General features: G+C 39.6%; 2 protein-coding genes across 2 annotated transcripts in view; both read right to left on the bottom strand.

The window, feature by feature from the left end:
• Positions 1-280, bottom strand: part of PPFIBP2 (PPFIA binding protein 2) — a 385,547-nt gene extending 385,267 nt beyond the window's left edge. Inside the window, exon 1 of the mRNA XM_049713952.1 lies at positions 248-280. Within this exon, the coding sequence (XP_049569909.1) occupies positions 248-265 (18 nt within the window). The 5' untranslated portion in view covers positions 266-280. The remainder of the gene's footprint in view (positions 1-247) is intronic.
• An 11,648-nt stretch (positions 281-11,928) lies between these two features.
• The window catches only part of LOC101281026 (NACHT, LRR and PYD domains-containing protein 14), a 171,617-nt gene continuing 159,855 nt past the window's right edge, over positions 11,929-23,690 (bottom strand). Inside the window, 1 exon segment of the mRNA XM_049713984.1 lies at positions 11,929-12,048. The gene's annotated coding sequence lies outside the window, so the exon portion shown is untranslated.

A 23,690-nucleotide genomic window follows, 5' to 3' on the forward strand; every position in this document is an offset into this window, starting at 1 on the left:
TGCACCAAGAAGCGGGTGGTTCTGCTTTCTCTTTATTCTTCCTTCCTAGGCTGTGTGGGTTCCTTCCCAGTTTTATGGTTGCCAATTACAAAGTTCTAATTCCAATTTCTTTGACTTTAAAGAAAGTAGAGATTTATTAGCTTTACTGTTTAACAGATACACCATAAAAGGATATACTGAATGGAACAGAAGGTGATGATCCGGGTCAGAGGACCTGGCACTCCTCTGCTTCTTAGTAGATACTCACGGTTCTCCATTTGTTCATCTTTTCAGAACGAGGCCAGAGGACAGAGCAGAGGTCAGATTTGCGCTGACTGAGAGAAACTTGGACCTCACGACCTTCCCTCACCAAATAACTTTTTAAAAAATACATTTTGCATCCCTGGAGCTGCCTTTCAAAGTGGGTGATGTCGTTCACCCTGGACAGGTCTGGGAAACAGCTGGAGTCTCTCTGGATGCTGGAAAGAGAGAAGATGATGGAGTCCAAAATTGGCTAGACTGTGTCACAGTGGTCATGGAATGTCCAACTAGCTAAAGAAGTGCCAGAAGAAAAGATTCCAAATAACCCACACCTTTCCTTATCTTCCACAGCAAGCTTCCCTCCCTCCTCAGTGCTGAAAATGGATGAAGAGCAGGTTGACCTGCACTCAGGTGCCTGTTTATTAAGAGAAGAGATGGACGTGAATGTTTATGGGTAACCATATTAAGCTATTAAGCACTTAGAGTTTCAACAATCCCTTTCATTATCTTTGCTTAGCAACAAATAACTTTGACAATAATCTCTGTGTATACACACACACACAAACACAGTGACAGAGAAGCATCCATTGTATTGCCTCTAGCCTTATTCAGAAGATCATAAGAAGACCGCATGTTATTCCCAGCCCTCACTCTGTCCAAAGAGCCAGGCTTCAGGTTATCGGCTAAAGTGTTTAGTACTAAATCACATTTAATTAACCAGTCAAGTCATCAAATGTCCTTTTTTTTTTTTCAAATGTCTATTGAGGGATCACTTAATGCAAGAGTTTTTTTGATACAACTTCTGGGTTGAATATTCTATTTCCATATTGAAGCTTTCTTCTTCTATCTTGCATTCGTTATTCAAAACTTCACCCTTTTAGTACTGCTTATACTTTGAGTTATCCCCATTGCAAATTTTCTTGACTTTTCTCTCCCACCTCTAACCTATCTGCTCCTAATTTTCTTCTTCTCATTTTCTTTCCATAAATCCACTCTGCAAAGCTTTTATCAGGGAAAGTAGACTTTGGAATTCTACAGGTCTGTTTGAAAGTTATCATGATAATTATCATATTCCTATTATTTTTACTATAGTTTTTTGAGTTCATGCTATGTGCCAAACACTCTTAAAAATGCTCTAAACAGAGAATGGACTTGAGGATATGGGGAGGGGGAAGGGTAAGCTGTGACAAAGTGAGAGAGAGGCATGGGCATATATACACTACCAAACGTAAGGTAGATAGCTAGTGGGAAGCAGCCGCATAGCACAGGGAGATCAGCTCGGTGCTTTGTGACCGCCTGGAGGGGTGGGATAGGGAGGGTGGGAAGGAGGGAGATGAAAGAGGGAAGAGATATGGGAACATATGTATATGTATAACTGATTCACTTTGTTATAAAGCAGAAACTAACACACCATTGTAAAGCAATTATACTCCAATAAAGATGTAAAAAAAAAAACAAACAAAACAAAAATGCTCTAAACAGATTAGCTCATATAATCTACATAACAACCCTATGAGGAGAGTACTGTTATTAACTATCACGCTTTTCAACTGAGGTAGCATAAGCACAAAAATAAAGTAGTCTTCCTAAGGTCACACAGGTAATCAGTGGTAGTGATGGGCCATGTCACTCCTGAGCCCTGCCCACAACACTGCCCTCCTCTGCAGGTGGTTTCAGTGGGTCCAGGTGAGAGCACAGAGTCCATGTGCAGAAGCTGAATGGCCCAAGTCGCTGAAAGACCAGCACTGGCACTGTGCTTTCACCAACTCTGGTGGCTGCAATCAGATCTACACCTTGATTTTGTTTCCTGCATATGAGGATGGGTAGGTCTGATCAATCTATATTACATCCCATGTGGTCTTTCCAGACTGGCCATTTATAGCCAACATTTCTTGAGTACTTGCTCTGCACTACATAGTGTCTGCTGTGCTTTATATGTTTCTTTTAACTGAATCAACCATTTGAAATAGATATTATTATCATCCTGACTTTTAGATGGGAACACAAACTCTGAGGCCTAAGTCACCTGACCAAGGTCACAGAGCTAGCAAATGATGGAATCAAGATTCAAATCCACATTATGGAGACTCCAAAAACTGAAATTTCACTATCACACAATATGCTTCCCCATGAATTTCATATCAGAATTGCATGGCAGGATTTTTCAAGTTTTATATACATTCTTAGAGCCGCTTATGATCCCCCTGGATGGCTGCAGGAAAACCAAATCCACACTCTAAAATGAATTATATAAGTTTACTAAATTTGAAGAGATTATAGTCGAAAACTTCCCTAACATGGGAAAGGAAATAGCCACCCAAGTCCAGGAGGCACAGAGAGTCCCATACAGGATAAACCCAAGGAGAAACACGCCAAGACACATAGTAATCAAATTGGCAAAAATTAAAGACAAAGAAAAAGTATTGAAAGCAGCAAGGGAAAAACGACAAATAACATACAAGGGAACTCCCATAAGGTTAACAGCTGATTTCTCAGCAGAAACTCTACAAGCCAGAAGGGAGTGGCATGATATACTTAAAGTGATGAAAGGGAAGAATCTACAACCAAGATTACTCTACCCGGCAAGGATCTCATTCAGATTCGATGGAGAAATCAAAAGCTTTACAGACAAGCAAAAGCTAAGAGAATTCAGCACCACCAAACCAGCTCTACAACAAATGCTAAAGGAACTTCTCTAAGTGGGAAACACAAGAGAAGAAAAGGACCTACAAAAACAAACCCAAAACAATTAAGAAAATGGTCATAGGAACATACACATCGATAATTACCTTAAACGTGAATGGATTAAATGCTCCAACCAAAAAACATAGGCTTGCTGAATGGATACAAAAACAAGACCCATATATATGCTGTCCACAAGTGAGGGGATGGAAAAAGATATTCCATGCAAATGGAAATCAAAAGAAAGCTGGAGTAGCAATACTCATATCAGATAAAATAGACTTTAAAATAAAGAATGTTACAAGAGACAAAGAAGGACACTACATAATGATCAAGGGATCAATCCAAGAAGAAGATATAACAATTATAAATACATATGCACCCAACATAGGAGCACCTCAATACATAAGGCAACTGCTAACAGCTGTAAAAGAGGAAATCAACAGTAACACAATAATAGTGGGGGACTTTAACACCTCATTTATAAAAAGGGACAGATCAACCAAAATGAAAATAAATAAGGAAACAGAAGCTTTAAATGACACAATAGACCAGATAGATTTAATTGATACTTATAGGATATTCCATCCAAAAAAAGTAGATTACACTTTCTTCTCAACTGCAACAGAACATTCTCCAGGATAGATCACATCTTGGGTCACAAATCAAGCCTCAGTAAATTTAAGAAAATTGAAATCATATCCAGCATCTTTTCTGACCACAATGCTAGGAGATTAGAAATGAATTACAGGGAAAAAAACCTAAAAAACAAAAACACATGGAGGCTAAACAATACATTACTAAATAACCAAGAGATCACTGAAGAAATCAAAGAGGAAATCAAAAAATACCAAGAGACAAATGACAATGAAAATATGATGACCCAAAACCTATGGGATGCAGCAAAAGCAGTTCTAAGAGGGAAGTTTATAGTTATACTAGCCTACCTCAAGAAACAAGAAAAATCTCAAATAAAGAATCTAACCTTACACCTAAAGGAACTAGAGAAAGAAGAACAAACAAAACCCAAAATTAGCAGAAGGAAAGAAATCATAAAAATCAGAGCAGAAATAAATGAAATAGAAACAAAGAAAACAATAGCAAAGATCAATAAAACTAAAAGCTGGTTCTTTGAGAAGATAAACAAAATTGATAAACCATTAGCCAGACTCACCAAGAAAAAGAGGGAGAGGACTCAAATCAATAAAATTAGAAGCGAAAAAGGAGAAGTTACAATAGACACCGCAGAAACACAAAGCATCCTAAGAGACTACTACAAGCAACTCTATGCCAATAAAATGGACAACCTGGAAGAAATGGACAAATTCTTGGAAAGGGATAACCTTCCAGACTGAACCAGGAAGAAATAGAAAATATGAACAGACCAATCACAAGTAATGAAATTAAAACTGTGATTAAAAATCTTCCAACAAACAAAAGTCCAGGACCAGATGGCTTCACAGGTGAATTCTATCAAACATTTAGAGAAGAGCTGACACCCATCCTTCTCAAACCCTTCCAAGAAATTGCAGAGGAAGGAACACTCCCAAACTCATTCTATGAGGCCACCATCACCCTGATACCAAAACCAGACAAAGATACTAAAAAAAAAAGAAAATTATAGACCAATATCACTGATCAATATAGATGCAAAAATCCTCAACAAAATACTAGCAAACAGAATGCAACAACACATTAAAAGGATCATACACCATGATCAAGTGGGGTTTATCCCAGGGATGCAAGGATTCTTCAATATAAGTAAATCAATCAATGTGATACACCATATTAACAAATTGAAGAATAAAAACCATATGATCGTCTCAATAGATGCAGAAAAAGCTTCTGACAAAATTCAACACCCATTTATGATAAAAACTCTCCAGAAAGTGGGCATAGAGGGAACCTACCTCAACATAATAAGGGCCATATACGACAAACTCACAGCAAACATCATTCTCAATGGTGAAAAACTGAAAGCATTTCCTCTAAGATCAGAAACAAGACAAGGATGTCCACTCTCATCACTATTATTCAACATACTTTTGGAAGTCCTAGCCACAGCAGTCAGAGAAGAAAAACAAATAAAAGGAATACAAATTGGAAAAGAAGAAGTAAAACTGTCACTGTCTGCAGATGACATGATATTATACACAGAGAATCCTAAAGATGCCACCAGAAAACTACTGGAGCTAATCAATGAATTTGGTAAAGTTGCAGGATACAAAGTTAATGCACAGAAATCTCTTGCATTCCTATACACTAATTATGAAAAATCTGAAAGTGAAATTAAGGAAACACTCCCATTTACCATTGCAACAAAAGGAATAAAATACCTAGGAATAAACCTACCTAGGGAGAAAAAAGACCTGTATGCAGATAACTATAAGACACTGATGAAAGAAATTAAAGATGATACAGATGGAGAGATATACTATGTTCTTGCATTGGAAGAATCAATACTGTGAAAATGAGTATACTACCCAAAGCAATCTACAGATTCAATGCAATCCCTAACAAACTACCAATGGCATTTTTCACAGAACTAGAACAAAAAATCTTAAAATTTGTATGGAGACACAAAAGACCCCGAATAGCCAAAGCAGTCTTGAGGGAAAAAAACAGAGCTGGAGGAATCAGACTCCCTGACTTCAGACTACTACAAAGCTACATTAATCAAGACAGTATGGTACTGGCACAAAAACAGAAACACAGATCAATGGAACAAGATAGAAAGCCCAGAGATAAACCCATGCACCTATGGTCAACTAATCTATGACAAAAGAGGCAAGGATATACAATGGAGAAAAGACAGTCTCTTCAATAAGTGGTGCTGGGAAAACTGGACAGGTACATGTAAAAGAATGAAATTAGAACACTCCCTAACACCATACACAAAAATAAACTCAAAATGGGTTCGAGACGTGAATGTAAGACTGGACAGTATAAAACTCTTAGAGGAAAACATAGGAAAAACACTCTTTGACATAAATCACAGCAAGATCTTTTTTGATCCACTTCCTAGAGTAATGGAAATAAAAACAAAAATAAACAAATGGAACCTAATGAAACTTAAAAGCTTTTGCACAGCAAAGGAAACCATAAACAAGACGAAAAGACAACCCTCAGAATGGGAGAAGATATTTGCAAATGAATCAACGGACAAAGGATTAATCACCAAAATATATAAACAGCTCATGCAGCTCAATATTAAAGAAACAAACAACCCAATCCAAAGATGGGCAGAAGACCTAAATAGACATTTCTCCAAAGAAGCCATACAGATGGCCAAGAAGCACATGAAAAGCTGCTCAACAACACTAATTATTAGAGAAATGCAAATCAAAACTACAATGAGGTGTCACCTCACACCAATTAGAATGGGCATCATCAGAAAATCTACAAACAACAAATGCCGGAGAGGGTGTGGAGAAAAGGGAACCCTCTTGCACTGCTGGTGGGAATGTAAATTGATACAGCCACTATGGAGAACAGTATGGAGGTTCCTTAAAAAACTAAAAATAGAATTACCATATGATCCAGCAATCCCACTACTGGGCATATACCCAGAGAAAAGCATAATTCAGAGACGCATGCATCCCAATGTTCATTGCAGCACTATTTACAATAGCCAGGTCATGGAAGCATCCTAAATGCACATCAACAGATGCACGGATAAAGAAGATGTGGTACACATATACCATGGAATATTACTCAGCCATAAAAGGAACAAAACTGGGTCATTTGTAGAGATGTGGATGGATCTAGAAACTGTCATACAGAGTGAAGTCAGAAGGAGAAAAACAAATATCGTATATTAACGCATATATGTTGAACCTAGAAAAATGGTACAGATGAACTGGTTTGCAGGGCAGAAGTTGAGACACAGATGTAGAGAACAAACGTATGGACACCAAGGGGGGAAAGCCGTGGTGGGGTGGGGTTGGTGGTGTGATGAATTGGGCAATTGGGATTGACATGTATACACTGATGTGTATAAAATTGATGACTAACAAGAACGTGCTGTATAAAAAAATTAAATTAAATTAAAAAAAAGAATTGATTAAAGCCCAGGTGATTACATCATAAACTACAAGCAAAATACTCTGTGCTCCTATTATTCTGCTAACCCAGTCCCACCTGAGTAAGAAATCAGAGCTCCTACTGTAGTCTGGATCCTCTCCACTGATCTGGTCTGCTTGCTTTTCCTACTTCTCTTCTGCACTTTGGCCATTCGTGTAGGAATTAGAATTGCCTTCCTCCAACACAGAGACCTCAACTTCTCTGTCTGCAACTCACCAGAGTTGAGATTCTGCAGAAAGAGTTTCCACTACTGGACATAAGTTTTCCTCCCATTCAATAACTGCAAAATAATAACTGCTTTAAGGATACTGCCTCATTAAAATAGTAAGAGGTGGTCTTGTTCATTTTTTAAAATTTTAAAATGTTCGGGGTATTAACAGATACATTCAATGCTTGTTTTGTGGGTTTATTTTTTTAGCCCTTTACCATGCCATTTATGAGGGAAATGTCTTGCATATATTATTCAAGAAAGAAAAAGGAGACAAGTTTTCTGAAATATTTTTTCCTCCTAATTATATTCCTATTTTCCTTCAATCTCTAGTGATTTTTAGGCTCAATTAGGAGTGAAACTCACTTAAATTTGTTATATGAAACTTCAAACACACATGCACATTAAGATGCAGAAGATGGCTGTTACCTTCAAATACAGACATCTGGGGATGGAGTGGGAGCGGGGAGAGGAATCGGAACAGAAGAGGCTGGAGGACAACTTGAATCATCTCCTGAACTCTGAGTTCCATCTTGGTTTTCTTTCCCCCAGGCTGCTCAGTTTCATTCTTCTTTACTGGGATCTCCTCTTCTACCTGCCCTCTAGCTGTTTTACCTGGCCTGGGCTTGGTTCTTGGGCCTCTACTTTCTTGCTGTACTTTCCCCAAAGGCATTTCATTTCGTTGCAGGGTTTTAAATTCTTCCTGTACATTGGTGACTCTCAAGCTCAGATCTCCACCCCTGATTTCCCTCTTAGCTCCAAACTCATATGTGAAACTGTCTACTTGGTAACCATTTAAATGTGTAACTCCATCCTCACCTGTTTCTTCCCAGCCTTCCTCATTTAGGTAAATTATGCATTTAAATGCTCAGGTATAAACTAATGCATCGTTCCCTTTATCTCTTCCCAAAGCTCTCCTTCCTAATTCAATCCACCAGCAAATCTTTTTGCTTTTAGACATGTAATATATCCCAATCTGCTTTCTCCTCTCTGTTCCCACTCCATTACCCTAATATAAACCATTGTTATCTCCTGCCTGGACACTGTAATAACCTCCTATAGCAGACTATTGCTTGTTTACCCAGAATCTCTGAATCTCTAGGAGAGCCCTAATGTTTTTTATGTAGCCACCTTCTTCCTCCTGGCCAGGAGCTTCAAGGGAGTCTGGCTCCATCCCCAGATCCCAGAGGTAGGACCTAATTAATCCCCGGCAATAGTGGTAATACCATTCTCCTTACCAGTGACTGCTTTAGGAAGGAGCACCTGATCAAATTATGGCCAATGAGATATGAAGGAAAGTTTATGGAGGGTTCCTGAGTAAGGTTCCTCACTCTTGCAAAAGGATACAAGGAAAATAGAGCCTCCTTCTACCTCTGGACATTGTCGTGTCTCATCTGATGCCTGGAACTGTCACAGCCAAATTGCAACCAGCCAGAGAGGATGGAACACACACACCGACAGAAGGGCATAGCCTCTAGAGATCTAGTAAAGTGGAACCAGAGTCTTGATGGCATACCTCTGCAGCCTTCTTGTTACAGGAGGGAGTTCATTTCCACATTATTTAAGCCACTCTGAGGCAGTGTTTTCTTAATTTCAAAGGCTTCTGTGTCAGTCTGAGTTCCTAGTTGCCAAAAACACACCTCACTAGAGGGTTTAAACAAAATGTGTGAAAGAATGTCCTGGAGTGAAGCAGGTTTGGAATCTGGGAACACTATCCAGGTTACATCAGCAGATAGCTCCAACGGACACCTTACCACTCCCGCCACCACTGGGGGCCGGCAGAGCAGTCCACAGTGATAGAGGCTGGGCGTGAGATTTACCACAAGCAACTTACTTCTGCCTCCTCTGGGAGCTGAATCTCCCTCCACCACCTTTCCCATAATCAGTTCTTCTTCATGTCATCAGTTACTGAACTGAAGTCTCAGTCAGATGGGCCAGATTGGCAAATCTCAGGCCACTTGCATTTACCCTAAGTGTAAGGGAAGCAAATAAAGAGAGTTTCTGGCTTCCACCTTGGGGTGGAGGGCTCAAAAGGGGGGCGCATTAGTTATCTACTGCAATGTAACAGTAGCCCAACAGATTAGCCCGAAACTTAGCAACTTAAAACAACAGGCATTTGTTATTTCAGTTTCTGAGCTCAGGACCCTGAGGGCAACTTAGCTGGGTGGTTGTAGTTTAAGGTCTTTCATGAGATTGCAGTCAGTTGTTGGCCAGGGCTGCATCATTTGAAGGCTTGACTGGGGCTGCTTTCAAGAAGGTTTACTGGTTGGCTATTGGCTGGAAGCCTCAGTTCCTTGCCATGTGGGCCTCTCCACAGGGATACCTGGGTATTCTCAAGACATGGCAGCTGGCTACCCCAGAGTGAATGACCCAAGAGAGTCAGAGGCCAAGACATAAGCCACATTCTTTTACAACCTAATCTTAGAAGTGACTTCTGTCATGTTCTGTTACTTACACAAACTAAACCTTGGTACAATGTGGGAGGGGATGACACAAGCGTGTGAAAACCAGGATTTGGGGATCATTGGAGGACATCTCAGAGGCTGGTTACCACAGTGGGAAACTCTCAAAACAAAGATTGTATAAAAGAATCTGGAGGGACAGAAAACATGAAAAATATGTTTTAGAGCAGTGCTTTCCAATCTTGTTCACATCGTGTCACATGGAAAATGATGCTGTTTATTCAGGTTAATGGATGGGTCTATTTGTAGGCAGAACAACCCTGTGGCTTTGGCCAGCCCTGTCCTCTCCTGGTTATAATGAGGACTGAAGGGATCAATATCTTTTACACCTATGACCTGGTTATGTGCAAAAACATCCTAACTGATACACTTCCTAAGCGGTCTTCCTTCTTCAGATCTTGCCTCCTACAATCCTTTCTCCTGAGACTAGTTACAGTGATCTTCTAATTCATGAGTTAAATCAAATTGATTCACTGTTTAAACCTCAAATGGCTTCCAGTTGCCCTGGAAATTAAACCCAACTGCTCTGTGTGATCTATAGTGTGTAACTGAGCTTCCCTCTACCTTGCTGACACCATCTCGAATTAGTCTCCCCCTTGCTCAGTTTGCCTCTGTCACATTGTTCTCTTTCTGTCTCCCAAAACAATCAGTTTGTTCTCAACTCAGTGATGTTTCACTTGCTCTTTCCTCTGCCTTAGACATACCTCCTCAGCTGGCCCCTTCCTTTTCTTCACATTTTAGTCTAATCAACATCTTCTTAGAGAAGCCTTCCATAGTGACCCTATTTAAATGTTCTATTTCACATTAATCTATTTCCTTCATATCCCTATCACTATCAGAAACATTCATTCTTTCAAACCACAAATACTTATTGAACATCTAGTATGTGCCAGATACTGTTTTGGGCGCCCAGTATCTGTTTGCTTGTTTTTTGCTTATTCACATCCCCCATTCCCCATGGGGGTAGTAACCTTGTCTGTCATTGCTGAGAATCCAGCATCCAAGACAGTGCATGACACTTGGAAATGTCCAGTGAATATTTGTTGAATGAAAAAAGGTAGATAACAAAGAGCAACACTCAGGTCCAGATGGGCCAGGTTACTCATGAGAGCATAGGTCAGCAGCTTGGCAAACACATAAGAACCAGTGTCATATGAATCATGTGAATCAGGAGCTCAGAATGCAAGTGAGCAGTCTGGATCTGGATACACACAGGACAGGGAGTAAGACTGTGAAAACCAGAAGCAAGATCGGAGGAACTCATTCATGGAAACAAAGGTAAGCTTCCCTCTGTCGTCATCTCATGTACTGTCAGTCTTATCAGTGCAGACCCCAACCAGCAAAGTGCAATGACAGCTGTTGAATAGGGTCCCCCCACAATTCATGTCTACCTGGAGCCTCAAAAATGTGACCTTATTTGGAAACAAGGTCTTTGCAGATGTAATTAGTTGAGAGCTAGAAAGGAAGCCATACCAGATTTAGGGTGGGCTCCTTCTAAGAAGAGGAGAGAACACAGAGACAGATATAGAGAAGACAGAGGCAGAGACTGGAGGGTTGCACCTATAAGCCAGGGAATACCAGGGAATTGCCAGGAGCTACCAGAAGCCAGGAAAAGGCAGGAAGGATCCTTCCCTAGCACTTCCAGAAAGAGTGTGACCCTGCTGACAACTTGATTTTGGACTTCCAGCCTCCAGAATTGTGAGAGAATAAATTTCTGTTGTTTTAAGCTACCAAGGTTGTGGCAATTTGTCATAGCAGCCCAAGGAAAATAGTACAACCGCTGTTATTTTTTTTCTGAGCATGAACTAAGTGTTCAATAATTCAGCCCGGCAAGTTTGTAGCCAGCTATTTGCCCAGCATTTGGCACAGAGTGGTTTATTTTTCAATATTCTTATTGAAATCAATGTTCAATGATTGGGTGACTTGGTATAAGTTCAAAAAACCCTTAGGAGAAACATATCAAAACCTTTCGATGATTCTGTCTCTGAATATGAAGAGTCAAAAGCACCTGAGGAACCTGACCTTTTCCTGCTGGCTGAAATGAAAATGCATTACCTTTGTCTGTAAAATTATACAAGAGCTGAGGTTAAAATAGATAAGAAAACAGAAGGGCTTGGAAACATGTCTGTAATTTTTATGACAAGGTTGAAATATTTTACCTTGAGTTTGTATCCAGCATTTAGTTCTTTACTACCTGTGCTGCTTCCTTGTGTGATGAATGGAGCCCTGGGCCAAGCGCAAACTCACCCAGACTATTTCAGATCACTTTAGGCTGATGAATTGCACACCTCCTGGATAATGATGACGGTGTCAGCCGCTGTGAGCTTTGGAAATGTATAAGATCAGGTTCCTACCTTGTGGGATCTCACAGTCCTGGATTAGGGACAGACAGGTGGTCCCTGGTTAAAACACAGGGCCATGTTAAAGTTTTTCATAGAATTACAAAACAGTGCAAAAGGATGGAAAGAGAATTCTATCAAGAAGCATTTGTCTATTATCTGGTTATGTGGCCACAAGAAAGTGACCCTGTGAATATCAGCAACCCACTGCCAAAATAAACATGTTTGACAAGACGAGGTCCTTTTGGGCACTGACAGTATAACATTGATTTTGGATTAGTCTGCTTCCTGTGTGTTCGTCTCATCTTCCCTACTAGACTATGATGGGGTAGGACTTGTGTCTCAATCATCTCTCTCTCCCAGTGCCCAGGGCATTGCCTAGGCCACCGTAGGCATCAGTTAAATGCATGTTGACTGGTTGATGACTGAAATTCATCTTTCTCTCCTATTCTCATATCTCAGAATCAGGTAGAATTCCTTGCCTCAAATTGACAAGACTTCAAACAACTGAATTTAAAGATAAATATTAAATACCTGCCGGGAACTATTCCTGGCCTAGCACTGTCCCCTCACAAATCCTGCCAAAGGGATTGAGAAGGGCTGTGTCTCAGTTTTACTTTGACAGTAATCTATCAAAAATCTCCCTTTTCTGAACTGATAGAAGCCCCTCACCCCTCCATGGTTCTCTCTGACTCATCACCTTGGACCATGACCACCATGTGCATGTATGTGTGAACATGTCTTGAAGATGTGAGTATTTACAGGAGAGCGGAGTGTGTGTGCACACACAAATACACAATGTAAGAGAGTAAATGTGAAATGTAGTAGCATGTGCACACAAGTGTGGGCTTATGTGTGTTGATTAGTCCAGTGAAGGGAAGGGAGTTCTTTATGTCCTGCAGAATTCCCAGCCCAACCTCAAACCAGAGGTCTTCCTCCAAGTTAGCAGTTTATCCCAGAGAACAAGCCCAGGGTGGGGCTGGGGAGGGTCTCATGCCTCTTGCTTATCAGCACTTGGGTCTCCATCCCTATTCTTGGGGGGAGGATTCCGTTCACTGTGAAGCTTGAAATAAAGATGATCATGGAAAAGCTACCAGTCTCAGGGTTTTGTCTGTTTGTTTGTTTGTTTCTGGAGTATTAAAAATAGCAAGCAAGCAAGCTTGGTTTTCTCTGTCGAATAGATGATGTTCTGTTAGAAGAACTGTTGTCTGGAAAGTTTTTTTCCACAGACAGTTATTTTCAGTTTATGACCTGCTCTGCTCCCAGAGGGGCAAGAGAATAAATCATTTGTTTTCCAAAAGAAAAGACAGAACCATAAAATAGAAAACAAAGGACCAATAAGCTGATTTTTTCCCCCAGCTTAAGCCATACTTGTCTGAGTGAATATGTGTGAATTAAGGCCCAACAGGGCTAAGGTGGAAGCAGGTCCAAGTCCAGGCCTCCAGAGACCACCACCTCATGAGTATTAATATTAATCTGGGATTTTCAGGGAATGTAAAACAGCTTTATGTCACACCACTAACACTGTTTCTGGGTCAGGCTGACTCCTGAGGCAAAGGAACTTCTCTGTACTGGGGAAGTTTAAGGTTTCTTTTCTTGTCCACCAATACCCCTACTCTTTCCCAGCATTTGCTATTCTATGACAAAACTAATGGTTAACATAGAGCAAACCCACTCGTGGAGCTGTTGCTGTTCTAAGCACTTTATAAGGAATAGCTCATTGAATCCTCAAAATAATGCTATCAGGTAAGTACTATTATTATCTCCATCTTAAAAGTAAGGAGGCTGAAGCCTGGAGAATTTAAGTCACTTGCCCAAGTTGACAGAGCCAGTAAGTAGGAGAGCTGACATTCGAACCCAGGCAGTCTAGAACCTAGAGCTTGCTTTACAAACTGCAAAACCACATCATCTGACTGACCAGGCCCCTGTTGCAGGCAGGTTCTAGAAACAGACTTGTAATGTGAATATTATATAAAATCACCGTTTAAAAATAGAATTGAATATTGCAATTATGTATTTGAAGATTGATTAATTTTTAGGATTATACCATGACAAATATAAGAATGGAAAACCTTGAGAGTACCTTGTAACAGCCTATGGCTATAATAAAAAATGTACTGATCAGAGAAAGGAGGCTTCAGTGCTTTCTGTCTCTACTTCTTTATACTATCAACTTGGTATCTCTGGATACATTGTTCCACCATCTGTCTCCATAGGCCCTCAGTTATGTTGAATCCTGGGAATTGAATTCCCTAAAAGCACGCAGAAAAAGACTTACTAATGAGGAGACTGTTGTGTGGGGTTGGAGTGGGGAGAGGTACAAGGACAGTGGCTCTTCTGCAGCCATTGGTAGGTGAAAGCCCTGGACACACTAGACATTCTCCTTACTTAAGTCCTGCTCTATACTCTGGTTAGTGGTTTTACTTGGGATCTACTGGATTTTTGACCAATATTCCTATGTAACCTTACTTTTTCATGAGGTGTCATTGGAAGAGGAGGAAAGACAAGTCAGGGTTGTCTCACTAGGCTCCACCTAAGCCTTTGTCTCTTCTAAAACAGATTTACATTTATATCTTAAGAATCCAGTGGAATCATGGAAATGGATGGTTTGGTATACTATCCTGTGGCATGTTGCTCGATATGATGGTTCATCCTTGAACATATCATTGTATTTCCTATACTCTGACTTGATTCCATGCAGAATCCCAAATCAGTCTTTGCCCAAATTTATCAACTATCTGTGACACACACTTGATTATTTTTCCAACTGAATTAATTATCTGTTTTTGCATAACAAATTACTCCAAAACTCAGCAACTTAAAACAACATACATTTACTCTCTCACAGTCTCTGTGGGTCAGGAATCCAGGTGTTATTTAGCTGGGTTCTGGCTCAACATTTCTCTTGGTTGTAGTCAAGCCATAAATCAGGGCTTTGTTCTCATCTGAAGGTTTGACTGGGGGAGAATTCCCTTCCAAGCTCACTCATGTGGTTGTTTGCATACTTCAGTTCCTTGAAGGCTGTTGAACTGAGAGCCCTAGTTTCTTGTTGGCTATTAGCTGGAGACCACCCTCAATTCCTTGCCATGTGGGTCTCTCCATTGGGCAACTCACAACATGACAGCTTGCTTTCCTCAGGGTGAGTAAGACAGAATGGCTAAAATGAAATCCACAGTTCTTTTGTAACCTAATCTTGGATGTGACATTCCATCACCTCTGCTGCATTTAACTTGCTAGAAGTGAATCACTAAATCTAGCCCACCATCAAGGGGAGGGATTTACACAAAGGCATGACTATCAGGAGGGGGGGGTCACTGGGGCCCTCCTAGAGTCTGTTCACCATACATATTAGGACAGGGTCATTCCAACCATGAGAATTATTTATAGTCAAGCACTTGTAAGCTAGTGCTCCCCAAATTCTCCATCTTTTGAGTCCTACCCTTTTCATAGTATCAAAATAAGATGGTTCAAGCAGCCATCCCAATATTGTATGTCTACCTCTGCCACTGGTATAACCCATTAGATTTCCATGGAAGGCTTATGTTTGGATGAGTCCATCTTGACTCCTACTTCCTCATCATAGCTTGCTCCTGATAGGTTTTCTTCACTTTGGGGACTGCGATGGACTCAACCCACAAAGTACCATGAACACTAGATTATTTTATATAACAGATTTCTACTTAAGTTTTAGAGCTAATAGAAGGCAATTATAGTCAATAAAGAAAACACCCTCCGGACCTTCAAGATGGCGGAGAAGTAAGATGGGGAGATCACCTTCCTCCCCACAAATACATCAGAAATACATCTACATGTGGAACAACTCCTACAGAACACCTACTGAATCCTGGCCAAAGACCTCAGACTTCCCAAAAGGCAAGAAAATCCCCACGTACGTGGGTAGGGCAAAAGAAAAAAGAAAAAACAGAGACAAAAGAATAGGGATGGGACCTGAACCTCTGGGAGGGAGCTGTGAAGGAGGAAAAGTTTCCACACACTAGGAAGATCCTTCATTTGTGGAGACGGGGGTGGGCGGGGGTGGAAGCTTTGGAGCCACAGAGGAGAATGCAGCAACAGGGGTGCAGAGGGTACAGCGGAGAGATTCTTGCACAGAGGATCGGTGCCAACCAGCACTCACCAGCCCGAGAGGCTTGTCTGCTCACCCGCCAGGGCGGGCAGGGCTGGGAGCTGAGGCTCGGGCTTTGGAGGTCAGATCCCAGGGAGAGGACTGGGGTGGGCTGTGTGAACATAGCCTGAAGAGGGCTAGTGCGCCACAGCTAGCCAGGAGGGAGTCCGGGAAAAAGTCTGGAACTGCCTAAGAGGCAAGAGACCATTGTTTCAGAGTGCATGAGGAGAGGGAATTCCTTCCCTGTCTGCCCACAGAACGCAGAGCACCACCTAAACGAGCTTCTAGAGATGGGTCCAGAGACGGGCATGAAACGCTAACACTGCTGCTGCAGCTACCAAGAATCCTGTGTGCAAGCACAGGTCACTATCCACACCCACCCCAAGAGCCTGTGCAGCCCACCACTGCCAGGGTCCCGTGATCCAGGGACAAGTTCCCCAGGAGAACACACTGTACGCCTCAGGCTGTTGCCATGTCATGCTGGCCTCTGCCGCTGCAGGCTCGCCCTGCATTCCAGTTATAACTGCCGTACCTCTCCCTCCCCCTGGCATGAGTGAGCCAGAGCCCCCTAAGCAGCCGCTGCTTTAACTCTGTCCTGTCTGGGTGGGAACAGATGCCTGAGGACAACCTACACACAAGAGGTGGGGCCAAAACCAAAGATGAACCCTGGGAGCTGTGTGAACAAAGAACAGAAAGGGAAATTTCTCTATGCAGCCTCAGGAGCAGTGGATTAAATCCCCACAATCAACTTGATGTACCCTGCATCTGTGAAATACCTGAATAGAAAATGAATCATCCCAAAATTGAGGTGGTGGACTTTGGGAACAACTGTAGACTTGGGGTTTGCTGTATGTGACTGATTTGTTTCTGATTTTTATGTTTATCTTAGCATAGTTTTTAGTGCTTGTTATCATTGGTGGACTTGTTTATTGGTATGGTTGCTCTTTTCATTTTTATTATTATTATTTTAAAAACTTCTTTATTTTAATAATTTTTTAAAATTATTATTATTTTTTCTTTCTTTTTTTCTCCCTTTTCTTCTGAGCCGTGTGGCTGACAGGGTCTTGGTGCTCTGGCCTGGTGTCAGGCCTGAGCCTCTGAGGTGGGAGAGCTGAGTTCAGGACATTGGACCACGAGAGACCTCCCGGCCTCAGTATTATCAATCAGCGAGAGCTCTCCCAGAGATCTCCATCTCAACACTAAGACCCTGCTCCATCCAACGGCCAGCAAGCTCCAGTGCTGGATGCCCCATGCCAATCAACTAGCAAGACAGGATAAAGAGGATGTGGTACATATATACAATGAAATATAACTCAGCCATAAAAAGAAACGAAATTGAGTTATTTGTAGTGAGGTGGATGGACCTAGGGTCTGTCATACAGAGTGAAGTGAGCCAGAAAGAGAAAAACAAATACTGTATGCTAACACATATATATGGAATCTAAAAAAATGGTCATGAAGAACCTAGGGGCAGGATGGGAATAAAGATGCAGACCTACTAGAGAATGGATTTGAGGATATGGGGAGGGGGAAGGGTAAGCTGGGACAAAGTGAGAGAGTGGCATGTACATATATACACTACCAAATGTAAAACCGATAGCTAGTGGGAAGCAGCCACATAGCACAGGGAGATCAGCTTGGTGCTTTGTGACCACCTAGAGGGGTGGGATAGGGAGGGTGGGAGGGAGACGCAAGAGGGAGGAGATATGGGGATATATGTATATGTATAGCTGATTCACTTTGTTATAAAGCAGAAACTAACACACAATTGTAAAGCAATTATACTCCAATAAAGATGTTAAAAAAATAAAATAAAATGTAAAAAAAACCACACAAAACTAGCAAGACAGGAACACAACCCCACCCATTAGAAGAGAGGCTGCCTAAGATCATATTAAGTTCACAGACTCCCCAAAACACACCAGCAGATGCAGTGCTGCCCACCAGAAAGACACGATCCAGCCTCATCCACCAGAACACAGGCACCAGTCCCCTTCACCAGGAAGCCTACAGAAGCCGCTGAACCAACCTCACCTACTAGGGGCAGACACCAAAAACAATGAGAACTACAAACGTACAGCCTGCGAAAAGGAGACCCCAAACAAAGTAAGTTAAACAAAATGAGAAGACAGAGAAATACGCAGCAGATGAAGGAGCAAGGTAAAACCCCACCAGACCAAACAAATGAAGAGGAAATAGGCAGTCTACCTGAAAAAGAATTCAGAGTAATGATAGTAAAGATGATCCAAAATCTTGGGAACAGAATAGAGAAAATACAAGAAACATTTAAAAAGGACACAGAAGAACTAAAGAGCAAACAAACAATGATGAACAACACAATAAATGAAATTAAAAATTCTTTAGAAGGAGTCAATAGCACAATAACTGAGGCAGAAGAATGGATAAGTGGCCTGGAAGATAAAATAGTGGAAATAACTACTGCAGAACAGAATAAAGAAAAAAGAATGAAAAGAACTGAGGATGGTCTCAGAGACCTCTGGGACAACACTAAACGCAAAACCTTCGAATTATAGGGGTCCCAGAAGAAGAAGAGAAAAAGAAAGGGTCTGAGAAAATATTTGAAGAGATTATAGTTGAAAACTTTCCTAACATTGGAAAGGAAATAGTCAATCAAGTCCAGGAAGCACAGAGAGTTCCATACAGGATAAATCCAAGGAGAAACATGCCAAGACACATATTAATCAAACTGTCAAAAATTAAATACAAAGACAAAATATTAAAAGCAACAAGGGAAAAGCAACAAATAACATACAAGGGAATCTCCATAAGGTTAACAGCTGATCTTTCAGCAGAAACTCTGCAAGCCAGAAGAGAGTGGCAGGACATATTTAAAGTGATGAAAGGGAAGAACATACAACCAAGATTACTCTACCCAGCAAGGACCTCGTTCAGATTTGACAGAGAGATTAAAACCCTTACAGATAAGCAAAAGCTAAGAGAATTCAGCACCACCAAACCAGCTCTAAAACAAATGCTAAAGGAACTTCTGTCTGCAGGAAATACAAGAGGAGGAAAAGACCTACAAAAACAAACCCCAAACAATTAATAAAATGGTAACAGGAACATACATATTGATAATTACCTTAAATGTAAATGGATTAAATGCTCCAACCAAAAGACATAGACTGGCTGAATGAATACAAAAACAAGACCCATATATATGCTGTCTACATATAGCTGATTCACTTTGTTATACAGCAGAAAATAACACAGCATTGTAAAGCAATTATACTTCAATAAAGATGTTAAAGAAAAAAAAAGAAAACACCCTCAAATTTAATAGAAGACATCACTGTTCCTAGAAATATATTGGTCATTATCCCTCTTCAGGAATTCCTCATTGGCTGGGAATTTCTGTACTACCTTAACCTCGTGACATGTTACTGGTGCACATTTCCCTCTCCAGCTTTGTCATATATCTCCCTATTTCTTCCTAATCTTCTGGAAACTCAAAATTTCTTCTTTGTTTGTTTACTTTGGGATGCTTGTGCTTGGTGGGACCATCTTAATCCACCTCTGAGATTTTTGTAATGTTGACTCTCGAATGAGAAGGGGTTGAAGCTTCCATCCATCTTCTATGGTGGCTTCATGGGCCCCTATGTAAAATTTTCCACTTTCTACTCAAAGACCAGATATGTCTACATACCTAGGGACATTGAGAAAAGGCAGCTTTGGCAAAGACACAAAAACACCTATTGTCCCTTTTCCTCAGGATGACAGGTGCCTACTCCTCTAAAATTTATACAATCAGGAAGGGTTATTCAAGCAGTAAGTCAAGAAAATTTGTTTCAATGTGAATTTCTGTGTCCCACTAGACAAAGAAGCAAATGCCAGCTTCTATTCCAAAATATTTGTAAAGTTCTCTTTCAGGCATCTGTTACAAGAATGCAAACTCAATTCAGAAAGAAGAAAATCTGTATCTATATAGATATATAAAACAAATCTAGAAGAAAAATACAAGCAACTGTTAGTGTAGTTACATCTGAGGAGTGATGTTATTTTGAAGGAGTTCTGTGGGAGGGGGAATAGAAGGACTAAGTAGTAAGAGGGATTTTTACTTTATATAGTACATATGTATGTATTTTTTTAAAAATTCAAATGTATTATTTTTGTCATTGTATTTAAAATTTAAGAATAAAGCATCTTGGCATTAAAGAAAAAAAAAGTTGTAGACAAAGAAACAAATGTCAGCTTTATAATAACAGCAATGCTAAGTACCAGAAAATAATGGAATGTATATTATAATTTTGATGGAAAAAAAAGTATAGGAGAAAAATTTTGTCTTCAGCTATTTTTCTATTCCTGATGGTAACAGAAAGATATCCTCCAATATTCAAAGGCTCAGCAAGTATACCATGCTCATACTCATATGGAAAAAAATGTGTTATGTGTGATGTATGTACTTCTATGTTTTATTCCAGCTGTTCAGGTAAAGACAGAATGTAAAGAATCAAAGAAGTGTAATTCAAGTATAAAATGATTGAAGAAGAATGTAAATATCAGTAAAACAGAGAATTCATTAATCCATTCAAAAAATATTTATTGAATACCAACTGTGTATTAGGCACGCTTCTAAGATCTTAAATGCATCATCAGCAAATAAAACAAAGACCTCTGTTAAAATAAAAGACCGAGAATTGCCAAAGCAATCCTGAGGAAAAAGAACAAAGCAGGAGGCATAACTCTTCCAGACTTCAGACAATACTACAAAGCTACAGCAAGCAAAACATCCTGGTATTGGCACAAAAACAGACATATGGATCAATGGAACAGAATAGAGAACCCAGAAATAAACCCACACACCGACGGTCAATTAATCTTTGACAAAGGAGGCAAGAATATACAATGGAGAAAAGACAGTCTCTTCAGCAAGTGGTGTTGGGAAAGTTGGACAGCTGCATGTAAATCAATGAAATTAGAATACACTCACACACCATACACAAAAATAAAGTCAAAATGGCTTAAAGACTTAAATATAAGACATGACACCATCAAACTACAAGGAGAGAACACAGGCAAAGCATTCTCTGACATAAATACTATCAATGTTTTCTTAGGTCAGCCTCCCAAGGCAATAGAAATAAAAGCAAAAATAAACAAATGGGACTTAATCAAACTTATAAGCTTTTGTATGGCAAATTAAATTATAAACAAAATGAAAAGACAACCTATGGACTAGGAGAAAATATTTGCAAACGATGAGACCAACAAGGGCTTACTTTCCAAAATATATAAATAGCTCATACAACTCAGTAACAAAAAAACTAAACAACCCAATCAAAAAATGGGCAGAAGACATTTCTCCAAAGAAGACATACAGATGGCCAACAGGCACATGAAAAGATGCTCAACATAGCTACAATGAGGTATCACCTCACACTGGTCAGAATGGCCATCATGAAAAAGTCTACAAATAACAAATGCTGGAGAGGGTGTGGAAAGAAGGTGGGAATGTAAGTTGGTGCAGCCACTACAGAAAACAGTATGGAGGTTCCTCAAAAAATTAAAAACAGAGCTACCATATGATCCTGAAATCCCACTCCTGGGGATGTATCCAGAGAAAATTCTAATTTGAAAAAATATATGCACCCCAATGTTCATTACAGCACTATTCACAATAGCCAAGACATGGAAACAACCTAAATGTCCATCAACAGATGAATGGATAGAGAAGATTTGAACATATATACAATGGAATATAACTCAGCCATAAAAAAATGAAATAATGCCATTTGCAGCAACATGGATGGACCTAGAGATTATCATACTAAGTGAAGTTAAGTCAGAAAGAGAAAGAGTAATACCATGTGATATCACTTGTATGTGGAATCTAAAATATGACACAAATGAACTTATCTACAAAACAGAAACAGACTCAAAGACATAGAGAACAGACTTGCAGTTGACAAGGGGGAGGGGGGATGGGAGACGGATGGAGTGGGAGTTTGGGGTTAGCAGATGCAAACTATTATATATAGAATGGATAAACAGAAAGGTCTTACTGTATAGCACAGGGAACTATATCTAGTATCCTGTGATAGATCATAATGGAAAAGAAACTAAAAAAGATTGTGTATGTGTGTGTGTGTGTGTATATATATATATATATATATATATATATATATATACACTATATATATAACTGAATAAATATATATATATATGTAACTGAATCACTTTCCTGTACAGCAGAAATTAACACAACATTGTAGATCAATGTAGATCTAATATACTTCAGTTAGAAAAAACAAAAAAAACCCAAACCACAACAAAACAAAAAACAAAACAAGGACCTCTGCTCTTATAGAACTTTCATTTTAGTTACATAAGAGGCATCTAGAGTATGGGGAAGGTGGGTCCCGGTTACCATTTCCACAATGACACTTCAGAGATAAATGTAAAAATCTTAAATAAACCAATGAAAATAATATAGTAGTATACTAGAAAAATAATATTCCCAGAATAGTGTGCAGTTTTTAATCTTAGAATGTAAGATTCACTTATTAATAGTAAATTAATATTGTCCATTAGTAATAGGTCAGAGGGGAAAAGCAACATAATTGTTCCTGCAGGTGCTATAAAATTATCCCACAAAATTTAATATCTATTCCTCAGAAAAGTCTTAGAAAATAAGCAAGGGAGGAAATTTCCTTAACATTTGAATGAATAACAAAAACTAGAGGCAACATTCTGAAGGCTGCAAAATCAGAAAAAAAATATATATATATATATTTACATTCAGGAACAAAAAAATTACCTTTAATGTCTTCATTTTTTTTTTTTTTTTTTTTTTTGCAGTACACAGGCCTCTCACTGTTGTGGCCTCTCCTGTTGAGGAGCACAGGCTCCAGATGCGCAGGCCCAGCTGCCATGACTCACAGGCCTAGCCGCTCCGCGGAATGTGGGATCTTCCCTGACGGGGGGCATGAACCCGTGTGCCCTGCATCGGCAGGCGGACTCTCAACCACTGCGCCACCAGAGAAACCCTAATGTCTTCATTATTATTTAACACTACTTAGTAAATTTGCAAAATAATAATAAAGCTAATGGAAATAAGCTACAATTATTAAAGTAAGGAGAAAAATATTTTACAAATTATTGGTTTGTTGATCTAGAAGTCCCAAGAAATTTTAACAAAAATCATTCAAACTAATTAGAAAAGTTAGGAAAATGTCCAGATGCAAAGATAAACATAAAATATGACTAGTTGCTTCTTTTCACCAGCAGTAATCTAGACAAATTATAGTGGTGAAATTATTTTATTCTGTCATCAAAAATAATTAGGCAAATTTATAAATAACTCTAATAAGAAATCAGTGAAAAACAATTTAGAGGACTGCGTGTTATCTATAGGAAGAGAATTAGAAAATATATGGAGAGATATAATAGGAGAATAAATGGAGAGATATACCATGTTCCTGAATGAGAATACTAAATATTATAAAGGTAATTATTTAATTCTTTTCAAATAATTTAAAGGTTTAATGTGACTCCAATACAATTTTTCTCCAGTTCTTCTAAGTTTTACTTGA

This window comes from Orcinus orca, chromosome 8 (assembly GCF_937001465.1).
Source record: "Orcinus orca chromosome 8, mOrcOrc1.1, whole genome shotgun sequence".
Lineage (NCBI taxonomy): Eukaryota > Metazoa > Chordata > Mammalia > Artiodactyla > Delphinidae > Orcinus > Orcinus orca.